At 40.8% G+C, this 27,523-nt stretch overlaps 1 protein-coding gene across 1 annotated transcript in view; it reads right to left on the reverse strand.

Annotated features, from left to right (window-relative positions):
- LOC136863263 (orcokinin peptides) overlaps positions 1 to 27,523 on the reverse strand; it is a 338,617-nt gene that overhangs the window by 175,890 nt on the left and 135,204 nt on the right. The window contains exon 2 of the mRNA XM_067139646.2: positions 21,764 to 21,851. Coding sequence (XP_066995747.1) covers positions 21,764 to 21,851 — 88 coding nt within the window. The remainder of the gene's footprint in view (positions 1 to 21,763; positions 21,852 to 27,523) is intronic.

Genomic DNA, 27,523 nt, shown 5'->3' on the forward strand with positions numbered 1-27,523 from the left:
GATGTACTTTGTTTCGTTGGTGTTAAATTTTATTGCATTGCTGCCACAATTAAGGAGGTAAAAACATTCTTCTTCGATTTTTTGGTCAGTAGTCAATATTCTCCAATCATTAGCTGCTCCTTCAGTAAATTCTATTTTCCGCATTTTACCCTGCTGGTCATTAAATATTCAATACTGTGAAAGAAACATTTATTTTACAAAGACCAGATTGTCACTGCTGTACCGCTGGACATGAAAGGGACTATCGTGGTAATGCATACTGATGCAGGATTCGTCGAGAAGGACTATTTCACGGCATTTGCTGAACACTCTAAGCACCTTTGTAGCTGCAATGTGCTATTAATGGAATCAATGGGCGCCTGAAAATAATGCCGTCGAACGGTGAATATTGAGACTGATAACTGTGCAGTACATATAATTAATTATCCATTCTTTACATGCTTCAAGAATTATTCTTGAACGAGTGTTTGTAATGCAGCTCTTCGATTCATAATAACTACATGCACAACATGTCCGATATTTCATTTTATAGGATGACGAGGTCACCGATGTGGAGGATACCACGTCGGTGAATTCGTTCTTTTCCGGCTCGCCGGTTCCTCCTCCGCGTCCCTGTGACTGCCTTCTGGGACAGATAATCCTTAGTCTCGCTATGCTCCAGCTCTCATTAATCGAAGTCAGAAATATGTTTGTAGATCGCCATATTCTTCCACGAGGTAGGTGCATTACCCGTCTCTGCACACGAATGGCAAGCAAACATACTTCCACTACATAACAGCGGATCTCTGTCCTCCTTTCTCATACAGATTCCCACGGACGTTAGAGAGATACATCTGTGCGTTGACACTATTAATGCCCCCCCCCCCCCCCCTTGTGAACTACGCATTCTAAACTTGTCACCTCGATCGAATGCATCCTTCAAAGTCTTAAAATTGTAATGCCCAGCAGTCCATATCCAGAAAGATCTCACTTGTCGCAAAGACATTTGAGCCACAAAGACACGACTTCAATCAATAATGCAAGAAGGAAATAGACTAATCAGTAGTGGTCACTCATACAGCCTGACAGTTAAACGGGAAAACTTCACACAGTTTGTAGCTGCCTTTAACGAATTCAGTGCTTTGCGTTCCCCAACTTGTTTAATTTCCAATACATTTCTGTTGTAGACCACCATTATTACTTATTCAACCTCCACAGCTTTCGCGTGACCATTATAATGACCGACAGAATCCATGAATGAGTTGTGTGTTGTCGATTAAACTTGGCCAATTTATTTGATGTACAAGTTGTGTGAACAGAAACTTCTCCGTATATATTGGTACAATACGTGAACACCCTTACAGTTTTATTATGGACTCTACAATAGCGACTCTTAATGTATCAATAAGATATTGGAAATATATAATATGTTATTATTATTATTATTATTATTATTATTATTATTATTATTATTATTATTATAGTCCACCTCTATGGTGTAGTAGTTCTTGTAATTAGATGCCAGCCCTGGAGGCCCGGGTTCGATTCCCGGCTCTGCCACGAAATTTGAAAAGTGGTACGAGGTCTGGAACGGGATCCACTCAACCTCGGGAGGTCAGCTGAGTAGAGAGGTGTTCGATTACCTCCTCAGTCATTCTCAAAGTGGTTTTCCATGGTTTCCCACTTCTCCTCCAGGCAAATGCCGGGATGGTGCCTAACTTAAGGCTACGGCCACTTCCTTCCCTCTTCCTTATCTCTCCCTTCCAGTCTTCCCATGCCCCTACAAGGCCTCTGTTCAGCATAGTAGGTGAGGTCGCCTGGGCGAAGTACTGGTCCTCCTTCCCAGATGTATCCCCCGACCCGGTAGAGGTGGGATCCCTCGCTGAGTCCGAGAGAAAAACCAACCATGGACCGTACATGGATTAAGAAAGAATGAAGAAAGATTATTATTATTATTATTATTATTATTATTATTATTATTATTATTATTATTATTATTATTATTATTATTATTATTCGGAAATTGTATGAAACACACGTGAAAGTAGTGAGAAAGATTTCTGGTGCAAGGAGGTGAGAACTCTGGCAGGAGAAATTAGACGGAGTGAGGAGAAAAAGGCTAAGTTAGGACTGAACTCGACAGATGAAGCTATGCGTTTAACCGGCTTCAGTGGCGGGATCATTAGAGGTGAACGGAAGAGGATGGGTTACTTAGCAGAATAATGGACTAGGCGGTGGAGGGTAAAAGAAGGAGAGAGAGAGAGAGAGAGAGAGAGAGAGGGAGAGAGAGAGACACCAAAGTGACGATGAATACACTCAGATTTAGATTATTTTAATATAAGAGCTGTGGAAATATTCTATAGTGATGCAATACATTAAGTGTTCCTGTCCAGAAATCCAGTTTCTGAAGACAGTAATTCTTGTGCAGTTGAGTGTACATGCACAGATTAAGTAAAAGACTATCGGATTTCGTATTCTTGGTGTCAGAAGGGTGGCCTAATGTGAAATAGAAGGGGAGAAGACTCACTCCTCACGTACACAGTATTTCCTTTTCTCATCGATGTTCAAACGTAAACTGTTTATTGATCTTCATATCATATAACGTGAGGCAGACGGAATTAGCATTTTCTCTTTTTGGGAAAACTTTATCTAATAACTAGAAAATGTTTGCTTATGGCACTACATTATCGAAATTTATTTATTCACTAGTAGTACCCGTGGCCCCTCTCACGATGAAGTCAGACTTAATTAGATGTGTGCAAGTTTGGTGATATATCTGAGCAGTCCAATAATAACTTATCCCTGATCAATTTCTCTCAGATTTCATCTCTCTTTACGCGTCTACATACATCAATTGGCATGTCCAAGGCCGTAGCCAGGAAACATTACTTTTTCCAGAATCTGTATCCCTAACAGATAATGCAGTATATTCTCTTTTAAGGGCCCAGACGCACCGTACATTTCCTTTTGCTTCTTCCACATTCTTCTTCACTGCCCTTTCTTTCAAACTTTGTCTCGCAAAGTGAAAACGTAAAACGATCGTTGGACTTGTAACTAACTAACTAACCAACTAACTAACTAACTAACTAACTAACTAACTAACTAACTAACTAACTAACTAACTAACTAACTAACTACAAATTTTTTCATTCCTCCCTGAAGGGGGAGGCGGACTTCTTAACGGGTAACACCCTCTCTGAGGCGAGAGAGTTTTAGAGCGTTGAATGTGATGTATGGAGAAGGTAAGTGGGTTGGTGGCCGTGGCTTATGCTAAGAACTGTCCCGGCATTCGCTTTAGCGAAGGAGAATACAAAACCACGGAAAACGATTCTCAGGGCAGCCGACGGTGGGGACCAGCCCCTCTCCGTCTCCCGAATACAGAGGCGAGCCACGGCACTCCTCTGCTCGGTTGGTCAGCACTACGATTGCTCCAATCGAAATATATTATTATTATTATTATTATTATTATTATTATTATTATTTCGGGCTCCTTGGCTGGATGAACAACCTAGTGGCTTTCGATTCCGATGGCCCCGTGTTCGATTCCCGGCTGGGTAGGGTATTTTAATTTTAAATTGTTAATTCCCTTGCTTCGGGAGCTGGGTGTTTGTGATAGCCCTAACATCCCTGCAACTCATAGATCACACACAAGACTATTCTCCACCACAATAATGGGAAGTTTACCATACGCTGCAGTTGCCACCTACCCTCGTCGGAGGGTCTGCCTTACAAAGGTTGCACCTGGCTAGCAATAGTTACATGAAATTAATTAAAGTATTAAATTTTTCCCTTTCTTCATATACATTTTTAATCAATTTCCATGTATAAATATAAAGTTATTCCTGACAGTCGATAGCTTACTACAAGGTAAACAGGTCTTATTGCCTTTTATTTAAAGTTTTATTTAGAGAGAGGACCTAAAACTTAGTCCCGAGACACGTGCAGGACGTAACTTCAAGAAGATTTAATCGGATTAGATAATCAATACTTTGAGAGTTAGGAAGTGAATTGCAGAGTTCAGATGACAGGAGACTTGTTTAAGGAAATCACGAGAAGTAAAGGTAGGAGAGGGGGTATAACAAGGTTCCGTAGGATGTACGAACAAACAGAGCTATTAACTTTATGAAATTAACAGCAGTGATCGATGTTCCAACACTTGAAGACAAATAAGGCATTTTATTAACATGTGGGAACTGTGATAAACTTTCTTCAGCTTATTCCAGTTATTTCTGGGGCCGATTTAGTCACCCAGGCTCAGTTTGGGTTTGACCGGATGCTCTTCCTGACGTCATATGAATTTTGAGACGAACGTATCAACCAGGATTGGCATTCGAACCTCTTTCCTCCGGATAGGAAGCCACTGCTAAGCCACTGGACACGCCTCCCTATGGAGGAACTGTGATAAATTAAGACGATCAGAGTGACATTCAAATAATGCCTTGATCGAGAGACACATTTTACTGTTCAGAGATTTATCAGTGGTTACGTGGTTTGGGTCACGTAGCTGTCAGTTTGCATTCGGGAGATAGTGGGTTTGAACCCCACTGTCGGCAGCTCTCAATATGGTTTTCCGTGCTTTCCCATTTTCACACCAGGCAGATGCTGGGGCAGTACATTAATTAAGACCAGAGTCGCTTCCTTCCCACTACTAGCCTTTTCCTATTCCATCGTTGCAATAAGACCTATCTGTGTCAGTGCGATGTGAAGTAAATTGTGAATAAAAGAAGATAATTATCAGTAAATAGCGAAATGAATTATAATGCTGGGTTATAATGGGAAATATTCATATTCATTAAATTACATTACTGACTGAGCAAATGTCATGGGATAGCGGAGCACTGATTCGCAGGTGTGTTGTCTGCGCACCACATGCGCCCCCTGTGCCAGTGGCAGTTGTATAGAAGACCTTGTGAGCAGTGGCTATGCATGTGACAGGTGTAACATGGAACGTCGTCGTGAGCTGACACCGTTCGAACGCGGTATGGTGGTCGGTGCCCGAAGGATGGGAAGTGCGATTTCGGAAGTGGTGCGGGAATTCGGCTTCACACGACCATCCGTGTCCAGGGTGTGTTGTGAATGGTTGAATGCGGGTGTCACCGTCCACAACAGACGAATGACCGGCCGTCCAGCCACCCTCGATGGCTGTGACTGGCGACATCTGAGACGGATTGTCAATAGTGATAGACGCGCAACCGTGCAACAAATCACGGCTCAATTCAACACAGGTCGTGCTAGACACGTCTCCCCGTGGACAATCCGTAGGAACATGGGTTCTATGGGGTATGAGAGCCGGCGCCGCACACGGGTGCCACTGTTAACCCAACGTCATAGGGCACAACGACGCGCATTTGTCTCCAGTCACCAGGAATGGACACTGGAACAATGGCGTAACGTGATATGGTCGGACGAATCACGATTTCAACCGCACCATGCAGATGGGAGGCACCGTGTATGGCGCAGACCACATGAAGCGATGGACCCCGCCTGCCTCGAAGGTGTGGTCCAGGGCGCTGGTGTCTCTGTTATGGTCTGGGGTGCATATTCCTGGTATGGAATGGGCCCCCTAGTTATTCTGGAAGAGACTTTGAATGGTACGCGGTATGTTGAGCTGCTCGGAGACCATCTCCACCCATTTCTGGCCTTCCAGCACCCAGACGGTTCTGCGGTGTTTCAAGATGATAACGCGCCGCCACATCGCTCCCACGTCGCCCGGGAATGGTTCCAGGAACATGCAGCGAAGGACCAACGACTGCCATGGCCACCTAGGAGCCCCGATATGAACCCTATCGAGCATATCTGGGATGTCCTGGAATGCAGGCTCCGTGCCATGGATCCTGCACCCACGAACAGACCAGCATTGGCGGTTGTTCTGCAAACGATTTGGTGTCAGCTGCGTCCAGAGGACTACCAGGGACTTGTTGACTCGCTTCAACGGCGTCTCACTGCAGTTCGCAGGGCTAGAGGAGGCCCCACACGCTATTAGGTGACTATCCCATGACATTTGCTAAGTCAGTGTAATGCTGGGTTATAATGAGAAATATTCATATTCATTAAACTACATTTATACAGGTCATATACATTAAGGTGCAGAATTCAGTTGTAATGGGCTGGGATGAGTGGTTCAGACAGTTAAAGCACTGGTTTCCCGAGCCCAAGTTGGCAGGTTCGATCCTGGCTCAGTCCGGTGGTATTTGAGGATGCTCGAATAAGTCAGCCTCGTGTCAGTAGACTAAATGGCAACTAAATGGACTCCCGCGAGGCAACATTCCGACACCTCGGTGTCTCCGAAACTGTAACAGTAGTTAATGGGACGTAAAACAAATATTATTGATAATAATAATAATAATAATAATAATTGTACCGGGCGGTACACCTCCACGCCGCTAATTTAAAATGTGCGCCAATTGAAACTCCTCTGCTGGAGGAAGTCTGAACTTTATTGACGGTATTAATTTTCAAGTTTCTCAGAAGATGTCACTACGTGGAAAATTTGGAGTTTTTGAACTGTGTCATTTTCGACGTATTTTTGTTTTGCTTGTAGAAAGAAGTGTGAACTTTCTCTTCTAGAGGACACTACTGAAGATCAACAATAGTGCACCCTAGTGCAGAGTGAAAGAACTATTTTTTTTTGGAGAAATTTTTATTTCAAAAGTTTGTTTCTTGTTAAATTTCTTTCTGTTATTGTTTAAGTTGGCTGTATACCCCTCTCTTTCCCCTTGTTTTGTATTTAGCCAATCCCGAATTTCTTTTATTAATTTCTGACCAATCAGATGTATCTTCCCCCAACTTGAATATGTTGCTGTATCCTACCCAATAAAGAGTTTGTGGCAGGGTGTTTTCATTCCCCTAACGCCTCGAACCTTCCGCGAGAGGATATAAGCTGCTGATTTTAGGGTCTCCGGGCCACTTCTGTTCCATCTTTCAGTGTGTAAAGTACATAGCAGGGGGCGGGAAGCGCCTCTTTCTTCGGCGACAGTCAACAACCAGGTAATGGCCGACTAATTACTTCTTTTCTTGCTTGCTCAGCAGTTTAACTCTCGGGGCGGGTCCGAAGTTTTTCCATTATGTAACCTTCCTTAAAATGTAAAGAAACTTGTATCTATTCTATCTTTTAAACTACATATTGGGATATAGAGTGCTTAACCCTCTCGAGCTCCCACTCATATTGTTTTGAGGTGAACTTATATTTTTCTCAACCTATTCTTCTTCGACTTAATGTAAATTGTTTCCTTCTTAAGTCACCTCTTTAGTATGGGATTAGCCCTTGTATTAACGGCCTAGTGCCAAGTAGGTTTTAACAAAGCGTATTAGGAGCTCAAGTTCGCCTCCTCTCAAATTGTTATTTTAGAGGTCAAGTAATTACCCTTTTTCATTTAATAGACCTCAGTAGGTTGGGTATTTTACCCCTGTGTCTATGTCCAGAGAGGACAACTTGAAGGTGGAGTTTGGTGTGGCCTTTGAGAGGCTTAAAGTTGAGAGCGAGTGACTCTTTCTTGTAAATTATGTGTTGGATGCCTCGTGGAGGCTTTTCGGTGTAATTTGGAGCAAGTGCTCCTGAGCATGAATGGGGTTTTCTGCCCCTCTGTTAATACTTATTTTGAAGTAAGGTTGGGCTGACTGCCCAAGCATTGTAAAGTTAGGGCGCGAAGCCCGAATCCTGTAAATATTCTAACTACCTTTGTGACTTGCTACTCTGTACCTGCCATGCTTGTTATTTCCTTATTTTGAAAAGAAAATATAACCTTGTTAAATTTTAAATTAATTTTACTTTCGTAGCTTGAGACCTGTTCACCACCCCGCACCTTCTTTCACGCATAACTACCACAAAAACACGGTAACAATAATAATAATAATAATGACGATGCTGATAATGATGGTGAAGTGAACTGCAAGTGACGACTACTTCATCTGCATATCAAGGAGTATCACCGAGTGAGTTGGCCGTGCGATTAGGGTCGCGTAGCTGTGAGCTTGAATTTGGGAGACAGTGGGTTCGAATCCCACCGTTGGGAGCCCTGAAGATGGTTTTCCGCGGTTTTCTATTTTCACACCATGGACACGATAAGGCCACGGACGCTACCTTCCCAATCCTAGGCCTTTCCCATCCTTGCGTCGTCGAAAACCTTCTATGTGTTAGTGGGAAATTAAATCACTAGTGCACAAGGAGTATCACTTATGTCATAACCTGTCTGTACAATGGATAACACAGTTTGGTGCTACAAACAATGTTAGAGGCTACATTTTGCAGCCAGAACAAAATAGACCATTTAGTGTTAGCTTTCTTGGCGTGAAACTGCTGTACATTCGTTTCAAAGGACACATATCGCCGTTGCGCCTGCGAAACCACTGTCATAGTATTCTTGGTGAAATACTCACCCGCAGCACATATATTATGAAGAGCGAGAATTCCTTGACAGTTAAGGAGGTGCTTTTTCCACCTTAAGTAAGTTGTGGGAAAAGGCACATGGAACGTGCCCATGATCGGGTTTGGCACAAATTTTAAGGAATTACATCTTCCTCGTCTGGATTGATCATGACAATCGATAATATTCAACTACAGTAGTGTATGAGGACGAAATTTTTTGGAAGTGTGTAGCACCTTTTGAATAGACACTGCTCTGCTTTCTCACAACATGGAACCTTAGACGACAGAACTTTACTGGCCAAAATTCTAAGCTGAAATATTTCACATCGCGATTTTTGCAGGCGCAACGACGATATCATAGATGTTACGCGACGATGAACCAAATGATAATGCAAGGCAGACCAAGCAGAGGTGGCGTTCCATGTCCTCCAAGCTCGGTTAAAGGTAGGTATCTTTTCCACGATACACCAATGGATTGTACAGTGTGGAAATTTAAGTACAAGTACGTTTTTCATCAGTACATCGCCATGGGAACATCATTTGACCACAACTATTCGACGGCGCAGTCAGAGTACGCCAATCACCTCGCTAGGGATCTGGGGGTGTCCAGAGGTACACGTATTTCCAGAGGTTTCCTTCATACATTAGAATCTATATACCCAGAGGTCTGTGAAGTACATCTCATTAAAAATGTCCGCAAAACTGCTCGATTAGAGTGCAGTGGTAAAAACTGAGTTGTGGCTAGGAAGCAGTGTAACTGTACATTGTTTACGGATGAGTCTAGGTTCCGACTTCACAGCGATTCCCGGCATGTTTATATATAGCGATAACAGAGTAGTTGATACGGTCAGTTAAAATAAAACTGAGCTCGATAGCTGCAGTCGCTTAAGTGCGGCCAGTATCCAGTATAAGGGAGGTAGTGGGTTCGAACCCCACTGTCGGCAGCCCTGAAGATGGTTTTCCGTGGTTTCCCACTTTCACACCAGGCAAATGCTGGGGCTGTACCTTAATTAAGGCCACGGCCGCTTCCTTCCCACTCCTAGGCCTTTCCTGTCCCATCGTTGCCATAAGACCTATCTGTGTCGATGCGACGTAAAGCAACTAGCAAAAAAAACGTTAAGGCATCGTTGAAGCGGACCATTATGGAGATGATGGCACCTTACTTAGTCTGTGTATCGTACAGGGCTCAACCATAGCCCTACTACACGTGTGTTTCATCATAACTCGTCAGCAGGGTAGATACACATATTTCTTCTCCAGTAGCATGTCTCACTTTTAAATGGGTGCATGGGAGAAGGGTTCAAATTTATGTTTGACAACACCGGTCCACATCGGAATGCATTATTGGATGAGTTTCTGAAAACCGAGGATATCGCCTGTTCGGATTGGTCATAATAAGTCCATCCGTTTTCACGTTCTCAGCCACTTTTGTTCACTTTTGGGACACACATAAGCATCGTAATGATGATCATCAGGTACTTCCTTGAATATCCCAAGAACCTAAAGTGGGCTTTATTAACGAGTCTGACTCTAGACACCGAATACGATCTTGGTCTCAGCATGAAAATATGCTGTACAGCAAATGTCGCTGTCTGAGGTGACGAGCCTTGTCGTCCATTTCGTCACACTACCCTATACCAATGATATGGTGTGAAAAATATAACATGTCAAGTTGTCTGTGATATGCAGATGATCGTTTGAAGAAGACTTCGGATGTGCTGTTGAAATTAACTGCCGGATTGTTGCTCTTTCTGTATGGGGAAATGCATTGACCTACAGTATAATTAATTTTTTCACACGAGTGTATTTTCATCTGCAACAGCTGTTTATTCAAAGGAATATAGCATTGAGAGCGATTAGCCTGAATGAATTAATGGGTTTCGAGTTGTCTCACGGAACATTCGAAAGACAATCTTACATCATCGTTGGTGTACCGCATGTAAACAAAATTGTATCGTATTGTTCCCGTCTATTGCTGAGAACGTTATAAATCTTTTGAAGTAGACACTTGGTTATATTGTTCTGTCTTTCCGAGTAGAATTAAAGCGTTGTGGTTTAAGACTCGTTATCTCTCTAATGCGAGTAGAGAATAATGTAAAAGAAGAGTGCACAAACGTTTTTTGTATTTAATGCCTGCTATGAGCTGAACGAGAGAGGTATGAATAAGATATTTAATATTTGTTAAATGTCTTTGAAAAATGTTGCTGGACTGAGTAGCTCAGATGGTAGAACTCTGACCTTCTGAGCCCAACGTGACAGGTTCTATCCTGGCTCAGTCTGGTTGTATTTGAAGGTTCTCAGATACGTCAGCCTCGTGTCAGTAGATCTAATGAAATAACTCCTGCGGAGAAAATTTCGGCACCTCTGCATCTCCGAAAACCGTAAAAGTAGATAGAGGGACGTAAAATCAATAACATTATTATTACCTTTGTAAAAATAACCGTAGCAACTTTAATGATCTGGAAACTTTATAACAACACCTTCAGGTATTCTTAATATTTCAAAGACGTCATGAATAAACCAAGTAGACTGGATTGCCGTGATCGACTTCATTGTTAATCATTACGGAGAACAAACGTAACCCACCTCTACGATGAGCGTAGTTACATTCCAATTTATTTAATTAAATGTGCGATTATATTTCAATACGAATATTTAGAGCAATAAACTCGTAATCAGAAAATTGGCCCAAATAGATACTTACATTAAATAAAAAATAAACAATAAATGATTACGTAAAACATCGTGACTGATTATAGTATTTTTCAACTTGAACTAAAGTGATTAATTTCCTCCTGTGGAGTAGGAATAAAGATTCTGTGTCTTGTCCTTGCTCATCCAAGAGTTCACACCCTGGTCTCAGGTGTGATTACTTCCTTATCCCCTTCCTACATGCAGTGCATGTCACTTGAATTCGGGAGACTGATATGGATAAGTGATTAGGCTATCGCCTAGACGACCACCAAATTGGTCTTTATATCGGATAGGTCTGGGTGAAATCCAGTTTAGACCAGGAGTTACAACCGACTGTCTCATAACGGCAAGTAAATAACTTTGTTGTAAAACTGTAATCCGCTTTCTGCACAAGTGTCCCCAGCAACTGGTTCCCGAGGAACACTTGAGTGTTCTTTAGCAATATTGAAATTAAAAATTGGGGCTTTGTATGGTATGATCGTATATTCTATGTTATTTAATTTGTATCTATTCATTGAGAATAGTGCTTTGAGATATATCTAGTCTGTATGTGTTTTGCGTATTGAGTGTTAAAAATTTGTCCTTTAGGAGCGCAGTGCAGAATTTCGCTGCTTGTGTTGATGTGAAGCTTTTATATGCCGTGTGTAGTAACTGACTGTCATTAAAGATTACGTATCATGTTTGGGTGTTCTGATGTGTTCTCGTTATGAAATTTCGACCGTTTGGTTCAGTAATACATGTCAACATTGATGAACATATTTTTTTTCAACTATAGGGAAAACCTGGTTTTGAATGGGTTAACGGACTGAAATAAGTAGTCGGTTAGTATTTTATTTCCAATTATAAATTCTGTTGTATGAATCACTCGGCTAACAAGATTTTCTTACCTACATCTAGCGAATGGAGTCAGATTGGTCTCTAGATTAAATAGAACTTTACCGGGCGAGTTAGCCGTGTGCGTAGAGGCGCGCGGCTGTGAACTTGCAGCCGGGAGATAGTAGGTTCGAATCCCACTGTCGGCAGCCCTGAAGATGGTTTTCCGTGGTTTCCCATTTTCACACCAGGCAAATGCTAGGGCTGTACCTTAATTAAGGCCACGGCCGCTTCCTTCCAACTCCTAGGCCTTTCCTATTCCATTGTCGCCATAAGACCTATCTGTGTCGGTACGACGTAAAGCCCCTAGCAAAAAAAAAAAAATAAATAGAACTTTCTCACGAACAACTGTCTGAGACGACATTGTACTTCACTTTGAAATTTACGACCGGAAAGCGAGTCTTTTAGAGTCGATATCCCTGATGATTAACTGCATGTGATGAACTGTGCTCCTGGACGGTAAGCGAGCGTTCAGAGTTTGGAGTCACAATTCGCAGCAAACTGATGATGATACTTTTTGATGGGCTTATTTCAGAGTCCTGAATAATTTCGATTCCTCCTGTGAAAAGCGCGCTACATTTTTCAACAATTATTGGCTTATAAATGCATGTTTTCCCATATCTTGAAATACTTATGGTTTAATTTTTGGCATTCCAGTATAGCAGTGTGAAGAGAGAGCTCATTCCACAACGTCCATTGCACTTGTAATTGTGATGCGAAAGGAATGTTCAGAGTATTAATCCGAGTGGACTGAGTGAGGTGCCTCTCTTTCATATTGAAATTCATTGATTATGGCTACGCAAGTGAGCTGCCCCATCGAACATCGCATGTTCGTTATCTGGTGGTGATCAGTAATTAAAATATGGCGCCAGTTCAGCAAAGGACTCCCTCACAACGTAATGTTACTGACATACATCTCCCGTTCTGTGTTCTATTCCAGGTGGGTTTGAGAGAATTTGATTGACATCAGTGAAGGAAATTGTAATTGGTATGAAGTAAGGGAAGAAACGCATTGACATAATCCGGAGATATCTCAAACCACATTGGTTTCCAATTGGTGAGGCACTTTCCCCAACCGGATAATTCGCTTTGTTCGCTTTGTCATACCAATAAGGTGGAAATATTGCCTTTTGAGAATATGTGTGTGTGTGTGTGTGTGCGTGCGTGTGCGCGTGTGTGGATATATACACTAGCTGTTACCCCCGGGTTCGCTCGCGTGTATTTCCTAGCTTGATCAAAGTAATATCTCCTCCGTACTGCACTAAGGCATTATCTGGAAATTCCTAAAGAAGACCTGTAAAAACTAACAATAATAACGTTATTTGTTTTACGTCCCACTAACTACTTTTTAAAGTCTTCGGAGACGCCGAGGTGCCGGAATTTAGTCCCGCACGAGTTCTTTTACGTGCCAGTAAATCTACCGACACGGGGCTGTCGTATTTGAGCACCTGCAAATACGGCCGGACTGAGCCAAGATCGAACCTGCCAAGTTGGGGTTAGAAGACCAGCACCTTAACCGTCTGAGCCACTCAGCCCGGCTGCTGTAAAAACTCACCGAAAAAAATTCAGGTTCATTTATTACAGTATCTCTTTGTAACCCACGTTTGTAGTATTGCGTCTTGGGGCTAGGATGATCAGGCTACTAGCAGAGATAACTCTGGAACATGCGACATAGAAACTGAACATGCGAGAAACAGTCCTCTCTCAAGTCGAAAACTAAAAAAAATACATGTTTCTTTATTTTGAAAGGAGATTCCAAATACCTATTTCCACCCACCTATGCGGATTTCCCGAAAAACGTGTTTCTTCATTTTAAAAGGAAATTTCAAATACCAATTTTCACGTCTGTAAGATGTAAAGTTTATGAGTTATACTGTAGATATAATTATTTTAAAAGTTCATCCCTTTTTTTCAATTCTTTTCTCCGCATTATTAGATTTTCCTAAAAATATCTGTTTCTTTATTTTAAAAGGAGATTTCTGTTTCTTTATTTTTAAAGGAGATTTCAAGTACCAGTTTTCACGTCTCTAACATCTTCAATTGTTTACATAAGTATCCTCATAAAAGGAATTCGACTCCTTAAATTATCCCCCCACCACCCATTAACTGGATTTTCCGAAAATAAAAATATGTGTTATTTTATTTTTAAAGCAGATTCTAGATACCAATTTTCACGCCTGTAACATCTTAAGTTTTTGAGATGTAAGTTTTCCCATTAAAGAATTCTACCTCTTTCTCAGTTCCTTTCACCCCTCCACTTAAGTGGATATTCCGAAATCAAAAAATACGTATTTCTCTATTTTTAAAGGGCATTCCAAATACCAATGTTTACGGCTGTAACATGTTAAGTTTTTGAGATATACTAATTTTTCAAAGTTACCCATTTTTCACTTCTTTTCACCCCCTTAAGTGGATTTTCAGAAAACATAAAAATACATGTTTATTTTTAAAGGAGATTACAAATACCAATTTTTATTTCTGTAATATGTTAAGTTCTTGAGATATACTTATTTCAATTCAACCCCCTTTTTCACTCCCCTTAAGTGGATTTAATGAAAGGTTTCTTTATTCTTAAAGGACATTGTAAATGCCAGTTTCTACGCCTCTAACGTGTTATGTTTTTGAGATGTAATTTTAAAAATTCACCCCTTTTTCACTTTTATTACCCTTTAAGTGGATTTTAGAAAACAAAAATTACGTGTTTCTTTATTTTTAAAGAAGACTCCAAATACCAGTTTTTAAGTCTGTAAATATTTAGTTTTTAGATATAAGTATCCCCCATTAAAGTATTCTCCAACTTTTTCAGCCCTATTCACCACTCTCCCCCTTACGTGGATTTTATGAAAACAAAAAGTGTTTCCTCATTTTTACAGGACATTACAAATACATTTTTTACGGCTATAACATGTTAAGTATTTGAGATATACTCATTTTAAAAATTCACCCACTTTTTCACTTTTCATCTCCTTAAGTGGGTTTTCTAAAATAAAAATATGCTTTTCTTTATTTTTAAAGGTGATTCCAAATACCAGTTTTTACATCTGTAACATGTTAAATTTTTGAGATATACTCATTTTAATTCGCCCCCTTCTCACTTATTTCCCCTCCCCCCTAAGTGGATTTTCCGAAAACAAACAATATTGTCTCTTTATTTTTAAGGGAGATACCATGTACCAATTTTCACGTGTGTAACATCTTCAGTTTTGGAGATATAAGTATCCTTACGAAAGGGATTCAACCCATTTTTCACTTCTTTTTATCCCCCTGAGGTGGATTTTCTGAAAACAAAAAATACGCGTTTCTTTTTTAAGGAGATTAGTAATACCAATTTTCAAGCCTGTAACATCTTCAGTTTTTGAGATGTAGATATACTCATTTTAATAATTCACCCACCTTCTCACTCTCTTAGTGATGGAATATCCAAGAATCCTTCCTTAGCGAGCACCCAAACTGTAATATACATGTATTCCCAAAATTTCATATCCAGTAGTTTTGGCTCGGTGATGATGAGTCAGTCAGTCAGTCAGTCAGTCGGTCAGGGCATGTTATTTTATATATATATATAAAATATATATATATATATAGATAGATAGATAGATAGATACCTCCGTGTCGTTGGTTTCCACATTAAAGAGTACCTGTGTTTATTAACTTAACCATTGTAGTTACATTTTGTATTGGGCCTTATTGATTACAATCTCTACTCCAATAAATTCACTATTAGCAGACGTGAACTCTGGGTTGTAAGACTTCAGTAATTTTTAAGAGACGCTGATTTTTATAAACTGATTGTTTGTAGGTAATAGACAAGGTTGACATTTTAATAAGATTGTAAATAGAAGAGTGCGGTTTTGGGTTTATTTATGACACACATTCTATATCAATTAAGAGATGTTTAGAATCAAATAAGTTGTACAGGTTTTAAGAGCACTTGTTAAGAATTTGATTGGTGTTTAATAATAATTAAATGTAAATAGGTTCAAGAGATATTCGGTAGTTTGAGTAAAACGTTGAGGAAGAGGACACTAAGTTCCTCAAAACATGTACGGTGTATTATGTGATAGGCTAATAAGTAACTAATTAACCTTAAGTATTGACAAGGCTGATTTCAAATATAGCAGTGAATTTATTGGAGTGGAGCACCTGTGTGTCAAAAGTTTGACACCATGGCGTTTCTTAAAATATTTCTGGATAAAGAATGCGAGAATAAAATGTATGGTAAGGTCAATGACCATCATCATCATCATCATCAAATATACAATAATTTGGTTCTGTCAATCACCGGTATGTATGAAGACGGTGTTACTTACAAACTGTTCGGCCGTGCAAGATGTTACAGACTTTAGCTGGTTTACTATGTTTGAAGTTGCACTGTCACTTACTGTCAAGAGGTGAAGGAAGCTGTTCCTCGTCCTTCCATTAAGTAATGACTAGAGCAGTAATTCAATATGCGAAATAGTTATATGATGTTAAATGCCCCAAAGGAAAATAACGATTCCATGAAAGCATGTAATTACATTTTAGCACTTACCAAAATGAGCGATCAGGTTTATCAGTCAGGGACAACTTCGACATGAAGAGGGTTTGTTAGGAGTCAAGGTGGACATGATATGAACTTACTGTTGGAAGTGGACTAATTATATAGCATTCATTTAAGTTGCAGTAGATAGTTACACAATAATTAAGAAGAAATGTTCCACTGAGTAAAAGCTAAAGAAGCTAAGTTACAGTTATCTTACTGTAACTTAAGCGTGGTAATTTGGCTGTACTTGCATAGCTCTGTTTCCTCTGTACTTGAAAATGACATAATCATCATCATCATCATCATCATCATCATCATCATCATCAGTTTACCCTCCAGGTTCGGCTTTTCCCTCGGACTCGGCGAGGGATCCCACCTCTACCGCCTCAAGGGCAGTGTCCTGGAGCTTCAGACTCTTGGTCGGGGGATACAACTGGGGAGAATGACCAGTACCTCGCCCAGGCGGCCTCACCTGCTATGCTGAACAGGGGCCTTGTGGAGGGATGGGAAGATTGGAAGGGATAGACAAGGAAGAGGGAAGGAAGCGGCCGTGGCCTTAAGTTAGGTACCATCACGGCATTCGCCTGGAGGAGAAGTGGGAAACCACGGAAAACCATTTCGAGGATGGCTGAGGTGGGAATCGAACCCACCTCTACTCAGTTGACCTCCCGAGGCTGAGTGGACCCCGTTCCAGCCCTCGTACCACGTTTCAAATTTTCGTGGCAGAGCCGGGAATCGAACCCGGACCTCCGGGGGTGGCAGCTAATCACGCTAACCACTACACCACAGAGGCGGACGAAAATGACATAATACACAAATATTTCTTCTTGTACCGTTCTGCCCTACAGGACAATGTTTGAATCTTTTATATATTTTCTTAGGTACGTTACTCATTCTCCCACTGCACTGTCAAGCAATGTCAGCGGATAAAGTCAAACGCCATTGGACAGTAATTTAATTAATAAGGTCTCAGTCGCTGTCTTTCCCATCTTACCGTCATTTTTCCTCGAGTTGAGGATGCATGCTGTAGATACCCAGTTTAGCTTGAAACATTCACTCTAGAGCGATTGAATTAGAAATAGCTTGCGTAGTGGCGAAATGGCACTGTACTGGGCCCGGCGAATATAACAGTATGGCAATGCATGTAACAGAAATAATGTTATTGGTTTTACGTCCCACTAACTTCTTCTACTGTTTTAGCAGACGCAGGAGTTCTTTCACGTGCTAGTAAATCTACCCACACGTGGCTGACGTATTTGAAAACCTTCAAATATCACCAGTCTGAGCCAGGATTGAACCTGCCAAGTTGGGCTCAGAAGGCCAGCACTCTACCATCCGAGCTACCCAGCCAGCCAAGCATAGATCTGTATCTTAAATTTAATGTTGAAATATTATGTCTTACAATCTCACTGTTAGCAAGTCGACTCCGGGATGCATGGTTTTAGTGAAACCGTACCAGGTCGTCTATTCAAGAACGCACATTACCTCTTGCAGGCGAATTTATTCCTTTTAATTTTTCTGTTCAACATTTTTTCTTCCCTGCAAGTTTATACTATTTGCACCCCGAGGTCAATTACAGCTTGACATACTCTTTCTGGAACTGTAGAAAGCTCTTAGTTTCATTCATCAGACTGTATTCACACACAATATAACAAAGTGGATTGAGTGTTTGCCTAAACATACAGTATGATAATTTTTAAATGTTCATTGTAGTCCTGTCTGGCTGCCAGTATTGTGTGGTGTTCCATGAGGCAGCGTGAATGGGCTATTACGTTTATACTCCTTCCGGACGATTTAAAACACTGTCTTGCAGCAACCAACTCTGTAAGAACGAGTTATTTGGAGACAATACGAAAGTGTTTCAGCAAATGGACACCCACTATAAATCACAGTCTTCAAGAAGACTCTAATACCGAGCGAGGGGCTGCGAGGTTTGCGCCATGTAGCTGTCAGCTTGCATTCGGGAGATCGTGGGTTCCAACCCCAATATCGGCAGCCCTGGGGGGTGGTTTTCCGTGGTTACCAATTTTCACACCAGGAAAATGCTGAAGCTGTACTTTAATTAAAGCCATGGCCGCTTCGTTCCCACTCCTAGCCCTTTCTTATCGTCGTCACCATAAGATGGTGCGACGTAAAGCAAATTATGAAAATGAGTCAGATCATTTATGAGGTATTAATTTTCTATGAATAACGACGGTGGCTGTTTGTTAAAACTTTTATTGTTCAATTTAGAATTGTAAAGTTTGTTTCTCTACGAATATTTTTGTTTTGCGCTTCTGTGTTCCATGTGAGACGGATTTCAGCAATTATGTATGGACAAATTGTTACTGTAAGTAGCACAAATCACTAATAGAAGGAAGCTGTGTACCTTGAACTGTTTTGTGTGATGAGGTATTACTATGAAGTAATCGGAGACAGGATTAGAGAAACAGTTTCAGCTAATTCTCATGAGGCAGCTCCTGTGTGAGAGCTTATTTACACTAAGCTGTTGCACGCTTTTGTGTTCCAACAGATTCTAAATACGGTATAAGCTATCATATAGAAGTTAAGTGATTAATTTCAGAGACATTTTAAAGAGAGCCAAGAGCTTGGGGAAGTTGAAATTCGACTTCGTTTTGTTTTTAATATTATATTATTGGTTTGTTGTAGTGAATTGGATATCTAAGTTTGTTGGCCTACTTTGCCTGTGAGCGACAAACCAGTCTGATATAAGGAATCTTATTTTAGGAAGTGTGAATACCAGTGGCAACGTAGATTTTCTGTTAACTGCTGCAGAATGTGATATACATTTATATGTAACTATTCTTTCTGGAGTGAATATGGACATTACAAGGAAGACCATAGCTTGTGTCATGAATCAAACGTGTGACCTCTGAATTTTGTCAGTATAATGTTTGGTTTATAGGCAGCGCGATGACTATTAGTATACAAATATTAATTCTACTTTATTTCCTAGCATTGAGGAAAAAAATACAGCTGGTAAACACGTCTATATGTTTAGCGCTTACACATACTTACACTGTTGGACTTGGAAAGTGCTACACCTTCTTTCCCCATTTGAAAATTTATGAATCCAATACAAACTGGTAGACGATATTGCATACCAGCCTTGATTTGTCCTTCACACATGGATTACACCTTATTTAGCATCCAAAAAGCATCATTCAATATAAGATACGGCCTTGTTTAGCGAGTATAGCGACGAAACTTTTTGTCGTACATCCCTCAGACAAGGTACTGAAGCACGTTCGGCGCTCTTTCTGCAGCTGTGCTTGTTCATCGTCCAGTGTTTGTGTAAGTGATTAACGGCGGCGTAGACATTAGCCTATCACAACTCAATGTATTCTATTGGTGGCACATGCAGAGTCCTTGCCCACACCTCGTAGACCCTGTTGGGAGGTGTAAGCTGTATGGGCACTACCATTACCTTACTGTATAATGGAATTTGGTATGCTACGAATAGGTTAAATGGGAGGGAATCACAGGATCTCACTGACAAATTGTTTTGCAGTTTCTGTACTTTAAATAAACACCAGAGGTGATCGGTATTCGTAACTAATGGTACCGTAAACTCTATAACACCTGGTGCCGGGAACGTATGACGTTGACGAATCACTGCTGGATTGTTGTGTTCCCCTGATGTTATCATCATCTGCATTAAGACTAAAATGCGACTCATCAGAGAAAGCAGAGAGTCACCAATCCTGTGTCCAATTGCACCATTAACGACGTACCGCACGATGTATAGAGTACACAGTCAAACGTCGAAGAGATCACCGTGTCTGTTGTCCAGACTCCTTTTAAACGGCGGCGGATGTTCCTTGATGATTTCAGTCAATGAAATTCAGGTCCCAAAGGCTGCAGAATTTCTCTAGATTAGGCGCCACTGTGGATATGGCAATCGTCTCAGTCTGTAATGCGCTTGATAGGACCAGTATAGTACTTGGTCTGCGTGACGTGCAGTCTGTACTTATCCTCATCGGCACACAATGTGTCAGAGTGGTGACTGCACGTCCAATATGACTGGCTACACGACGATCCGACTATTCAACTTCTTGCATTTCACGGCGTCGTATTAGAATTGCACACCACCAATCGGACCCATTTGAATGGGAGCCAGTTTTAGGTTTCCATTTTATGTATCACACCGTTTACTTCTTTTAGACTGTTCGCCGCCTATGATTTCATTATAGCAGAAAATGTTTCTATTCCCTCGTGCACTATGAAGTGATTTCAAGCGAACCGAGCATGTCTTTGGACACTCCCGTCACTAACCGCCATACGATAATTAAATTATTAAGTCTTTTCTTACAAATAGTAGCTATCCCCGCATCTTCAGAGATGTTAAGGGTTCTATTTTTGCGATTTACGGTAATTGTTTGGCTATAAAAATTAATATATATTCTGACTTTTCTAGTAAATAATCGAACGTTCATTATCACTATTTATGCTAGCCAAATTGCATGTATTACAAGAATATTAATTAATACATAAGAACGAATATTTATTTTCCTTGCAATTAGGTTTTAAAGCACTTGTTGTGCAGTAGCACCGAGCGAGTTGTCCATGCAGTTTGTGTCGCGTAGCTCTGAGCTTGCATTCAGGAGATGGTGTGTTCGAATCCCATCATCGGCAACCCTGAAGGTGGTTTTAGGTGCTTTCCCATTTTCACACCAGGCAAATGCCGGGAATCTACCTTAATTAATGCCACGGACGCTATCATCCCAATCCTATCACTTCCTCATCCTTGCATCGCCGAAAATCCTTGATTTGTTAATGCGATGTTTAAAAAAGTAGTTCCTAAATCTCGTCATAACAAGTCGGTGAAAAGGAAAATAACAGAAAGTTTGAGATTGAACTCTCTGGCACCCAAAGTGATCCACTATACTCCCAATTGTTCAAATAATAATATAACTTAACTTTAAAATTAAACGGCCTGTTAATCTTAATAAAAGGATCAAATAAACAGTTTCTGACATTAGATCGAGTGCCAATAAAATTTTAGATGTTGTTAAGGATATTTTAATGATTACCTTTAGGAATGTCGGAACGGTACCGAAACTGATGCTATTTGTATCCCGGTATTCCAGTCCAACTGAGAAACTGTGGGAAATAGCAGGTACAACGCAAGTTTTAAGCAATGCTAAGCAGTATGAAGCTTCACGTTTAATAAGCGTGTCTGGAAAATTAGTGTACAAGGTGTTTACATTTAGTTTTGCTCAGTAGTTACTAGAAAGGTATCTATAGCTGTCTTACTGCATGGTGAACATTTAAAAGAATTCTTAGTTTTATGGTTCTATTTCCTAGTTACATGGAGGCTGAAGACTCACCGACGTTGTCAATGTGGCTGACGCTGTCCTCGACTTCGGACGGCTCATCCCGGTAGTTCTGGTACGGAGTCTCACGGAGTATTTCCTCCTAAAACACAGACACATGATAATCAATAAACAAATGCACAGTATGAGTGTCTTAAACTCTCATCACTCTACAAATCAATTTTTCTCCCTTATTGATCTTAGCATACAGTAGTGTGCCCCTAGTAGCTCACAGAGAGACCAGCAAGTTAGTGATAAAATCGAATTTTTGTGGAAATGGAATATGCATTCAGATGTTTAGGAAAATACCAGTCATTGTTTTATAATATGTTATTAATACAGGAGGTTAACACCAAACCATCTACTCTAATAGGAGTGTCAGATCTAGTAACTGAACCTCGGCAACTCTATTTCTAGAATTATAATTAATCCAATGTATTCACTATGGAAGAGATAATGGGCTCTCGAAAGAGCATTAGGTAGGAGCAGTTCAGTGTTTGCTTATTAAGATAATGACTTTTCTCCTTTCTCACACTTTATTAGATGGTAATAGTCACACTGTTTAAGGTATAGAGTGCAATCAAGAACAAATAGATGAACATTTTCAGGTGTAATCAGAGAACAGCAAAGCAGAGCACATGTGTTATATCAGACCTGCCAAGGATATTTGTGGATGCCACTTTCCTAGAATTTCTAGCCGATTTCTGTAAGTGAGGTGTCTACTGAAATCTCTAATCGTCCAGATGTGAAACTAATATTACACGCATCTTACCGGTATTAGCTGTCAAATAATACATCACACTGATATAGAATGTAAATATCGCTGTAGCCCATGGCACTACAACCCTTGAAGGGCCTTGGCCTAACAAGTGACTGCTCCTCAGCCCGAAGGCCTGCAGATTACGAGGTGTCGTGTGGTCAGCACGACGAATCCTCTCGGCCGTTATTCTTGGCTTTCTAGACAGAGGCCGCTATCTCACCGTCAGATAGCTCCTCAATTCTAATCACGTACGCTGAGTGGACCTCGAAACAGCCCTCAGGTCCAGGTAAAAATCCCTGATCTGGCCGGGAATAGAACGCGGGGCCTCCGGGTAAGAGGCAGGCACGCTACCCCTACACCACGGGGCCGGCATCGTTGTAGCCTATACAAATTCACCATGAGAACGTTTCTGTCTTAAACACACTTTCTTCATATCTGGATATTTGGAACGTTAACTAGGACAGTTTGAAACACCCCACAAATGTATTATTTTTCTCTGAACTGTCAGGAGATTGTCGAAAGGATCAGTGTATTTTCAAATGCGGACGTTATTTAGAATGTTTCTACTTCCATCACTGAGCGTCACACTTAATCTTAATTGTGTTTCATAAAATGATACGCCTTTTTCATTTTCTATTAGTGTGCCAAATACTTCTACCTAATTCAGTGGTGTGTTGAACTTCTCACACAAATGTCATTGTTTCCTGCAATTAACAGCTACGATATTTCGTATATACCATAGGCATATTATGTTTACGTCTCCTCTCAGATGTGATGAAACTCATTAGTCATTTATGATGTCCAGTTCAAAATATCATATCGTTGGAGTGTATAGATGCATGTTTCACGAAAAATTCCCTTGTGCAACGCATCCATGACTTCCTGGACGGGTTGTGGAAAGCAAGCACCAGAGTTTAGTTTCTTTATCTCCCAAGCCAGATAGATATTTTAGGAAATTAGTTTGCAGATAAGGTTTTAAAAGAGACGGTCACACTGTCGCCGTTATCTTATAAGGTAACAGCTAGTGGTACACGTCCTTAACTGAGGCATATATTCATGTTTTACTGGAAGGAGTGGTGGCAGGCTATCTGTCTCTCCAGTAAGCTGCGAACAATAAAAGGAACAACGAAGGTATGGAGGAGTTCTTCGGGTCTACCGTCTTAACGTCGGCCATATTATTGTAACGCACTCATACTTACTGAAGAGAGAACTCTCCAGTGTATTCTTACGGCGCACATCTGATCGTAGTACCACGTCCTTACGGACCACGTGGATATGGCCATCTCCACCGTACAATGATCAAAACTATCAATCCACCTGGAGAAAATCAATAACCTGTTTTATACTCTTTGTACCTCGCCCAAAACGTAGTTGTGCAGGTTCTCGGGGCATAGTGTACAATTATGAAATTGAACTGACCTTACTCCACCAGAGGGAAAGAAAACAAAGCGCTGGTGGGGGTAAATGATGTTGAGTGTAAGGGGGAGAAGGAAATATAATATAACAACGTAAATGATTTACATAAAACAAGTTATTATTGGACAAAACGAGATATACTCGTATTATTGCGTTAGAAATACAGGAAAATGGGAATACTTTATAAATCATCTCTCAGAATTAGCTACATTTATACAGTAAGTTGGAGCCTCCGTGTCTCAGGTGGTAGCACGCCGGCCTCTCACCGCTGGGTCCCGTGGTTTAAATCCCGATCACTCCATGTGAGATTTGTGCTGGAGAAAGAGGAGGCGTGGCAGGTTTCTCTCCGGGTACTTCGGTTTTCCCTGTAATCAACAATTCCAGCAACACCTCCACTATCATTTCATAATAACGATGTTATTGACTTTACGTCCCACTATCTACATTTTTCTGTTTTTGGAGACGCCAAGGTGCCGGAATTTTGTCCCGAAGGAGTTATTTTACGTGCCAGTAAATCTACTGACACGAGGCTGACGTATTTGAGCACCTTCACCCTTCACATACCACCGGACTGAGCCAAGATCGAACCTGCCAAGTTGGGGTCAGAAGGCCAGCACCTCAACCGTCTGAGCCACTCATCCCGGCACTCATTACTTCATGCCCCAGAGGAGTGAGACATGCTTCGGCAGCCGTCACAATTACTATCCTCATTGCTAGATGGGGGCTTCATTCATTCCATCCCTGACCCGGTCGAATGACTGGAAACAGGTTGTGGATTTTCATACAGTAAGTTTTTTTAATAACTTGCTTTACGCCGCAACGACACAGATAGATCTTACGGCGACAATGGGATAGGAAAGACGTCGAAGTGGGATGGAAGTGGCATTGGGCTTAATTAAGGAACAGCCCCAACATTTGCCTGGTCTGAAAATGGGAAAACACGGAAAACCATCTTCAGGGTTGCCGACAGTGGGATTCGAACCCACTATCTCCTGGATGCAAGCTCACAGCCGCGCATCCCTAACCCCACGGCCAACTCGCCCAGTACAGTAAGTTCAGAAACATCTAAGTCAATATCTGCAGCACCATATTCATTTAATTGTATTTCCAGGAAACCACGAATAATTTCTCTTTCCAAAAATGTATTTTGTTCTGTTGCACTTCTGCCATCCGCTAGTCCAAGTTCTTCCTTCACGTACCTAAACAAAGGTTTATTTTTCAGTTCAGGAATCTTTCCTTTGAACCACACTTTATATACGGCCCATTTGGTTAGATACATTCTTCTGAAGCTAATTTATTGATTCAGTACTGGAACTTCCTGTCAGCTAATTTTGGCCGTACATTAATGAGAAACGAGTAAAGGTAAACAGGCTTAATCAGTCAGGGTGGGCGGGGTTGAACGAAGAAGGAGGCAGGTTAACAACTATGTTGGTTTCACATTAACAGATTCCTAATACTGTTAAAATAAACAAAACTTATGCCGTGCAATGAAAAGTATGCTATATTGAAATGTACCTCCAAGAGTAAGGCTGTCACAGTTGGTAGGCAATGCCGCGGCTAGAAATGACAATAACAACTTAAAACTCTTCAGTAACCCAAAACACAGAGTGAGTTGTCCGTGCGGTTAGGGGCGCGCAGCTGTTAGCTTGCATTCGGGAGATAGTGGGTTCGAACCTCACTGTCACCAGCCCTGAAGATGGTTTACCGTGGTTTTCCATTTTCACACCAAGCAAATGCTGCGGCTGTACCTTAATTGAGACCACGGCCCCTTCCTTCCTACTCCTATCTCTTTCCTGTCCCATCGTCGCCATAAAACCTATCTGTGTCGGTGCGAATAAAATACATTGTAAAAACAAAGAAAACAAAAGTAACCGAAGTCCTAGGTCCTAAGACACTGACTAGTCAGCCAAGAGAACTCCGAGGTCTAGCTCACCTGTGTTTATCCAGTGAAAACCTAGAGCCGAGCTACCTGGTAACTTGCCTACTCATGTCCAGTAACCCTATTGGTCAAGTTAAATTTTCTACATTTTGTCCAGCTAGATTGACGATTTTGACCGCTGTGGTTGTGGTGTAAAGCTACCAAGAATGTTATCCCTCATTTCATGAAAAGCAGTCAGTAGACCTAGTCATTCGTTTTTTCGGGGATAATGGTCTTCTTTACCGATTGTAGCTATTAAGCGTTTATACTAGAATTCGTTAACTCTTTATTCTTTTACAGTAGATTGATATTTACTCTAATAATTCTTTTAAGCTAAGTAACACTTTTAGTCTTTCGTTCGTTTAGAGTTGTTTACATCTGCTATATATATGCTTTACATTCTATTTTACCTTTTAGCCCTCGGTATGATTAATGAGTGTATTTTAAATCAGCGTCTCATTTTCGATTAATCTTTTTTATCAATTTTTTGACAAAGTCCCTTAAAGGAACGATAACCATCGTAATCATTATCATCGTAATTAGAATATAGTAAACCAAAGTCATCTCCAGCTGTGATGGGGTGGAAGATACAGACTTCACACATCAAGTTTTGAAGCTAAAATTATATCGAAAATATTCCCCCATCTAGGTGAATCCCGTTGTGATACTGCAGTGAAGATCTCTTTATGATTTCCATACTTTAGACCGTGTGTAAATGTACAGCCCTTTGTCACTCTCTTATTTTAGAATTTAAAAACATAGCCTTGGATCATCCGTTAGAAGTCAGTTGTAACATTAATATTATGTAATCTGGCAGTTTATTGCTTAGGTTAACCATTTTTACGATATATTTACGGTATATACGTGACCTATGGTGCATTGTAATGTATTGCGATACGCAGATATTGTTCACTGCTCACTGTGGGTACAGCCTGCACAGTTGGTATTTAGAAAATAAATATATATATATATATTTCATTTGACCGTACCTCAACATGTCGGATTGGTGAGGTAGGACGATTTACTTTTGATATATTTTGATAGAGACAGGGTTAGTTGCTCGGCTTCTATCGAGCCAACCAGAGTTAGTTTCTCGTCTACCACGCAATATAGGTCTCTGCTGTTATAATTCGTTTTCCCCACTTCTACCTGAATGTTACAGGGAGAGAGAAGGTGCCGACAGCACTCAAGAGACGGATAAACACGACTTTCGATTGAACTGACCAAATACTTTCTTACAGAGGTATTGAAGATAAGCATACATATGATCGAGACATAGTTAGATTAATTACTCTGTTCTGGGAGATGCGCATTATGGGATGACTCTAAGACGAAAGAGCTGAAAATCTGATCCCCCTCCGGAATTCGAACCCGAATTTCTCGCTCTCCAGACGTGTGCGTCAGCCAGTCTCACGAGGAAGGCTAACACTTTCAACTCATTGATGTCGAAATGGCTGTCTTCTGAAGCATCTTATGGATAAAGAAGTTGCTCAGGTCATACTGTGTGATCTTCGCAAAGCATTTCATTGTTTCCCATTTGTCATTATTTCAAAATTGAACTCTTATTGTCTTAAGGATGAACAGCTTAACGCTTTAGTTTCTTACGTGAGTAACCGAAAACAAGTAGTAGAGGTGGACGGAGTTCGATCTTGTTTATCCCTTTCTATTCATTTTGCACATT

This window comes from Anabrus simplex, chromosome 2, assembly GCF_040414725.1.
Source record: "Anabrus simplex isolate iqAnaSimp1 chromosome 2, ASM4041472v1, whole genome shotgun sequence".
NCBI lineage: Eukaryota > Metazoa > Arthropoda > Insecta > Orthoptera > Tettigoniidae > Anabrus > Anabrus simplex.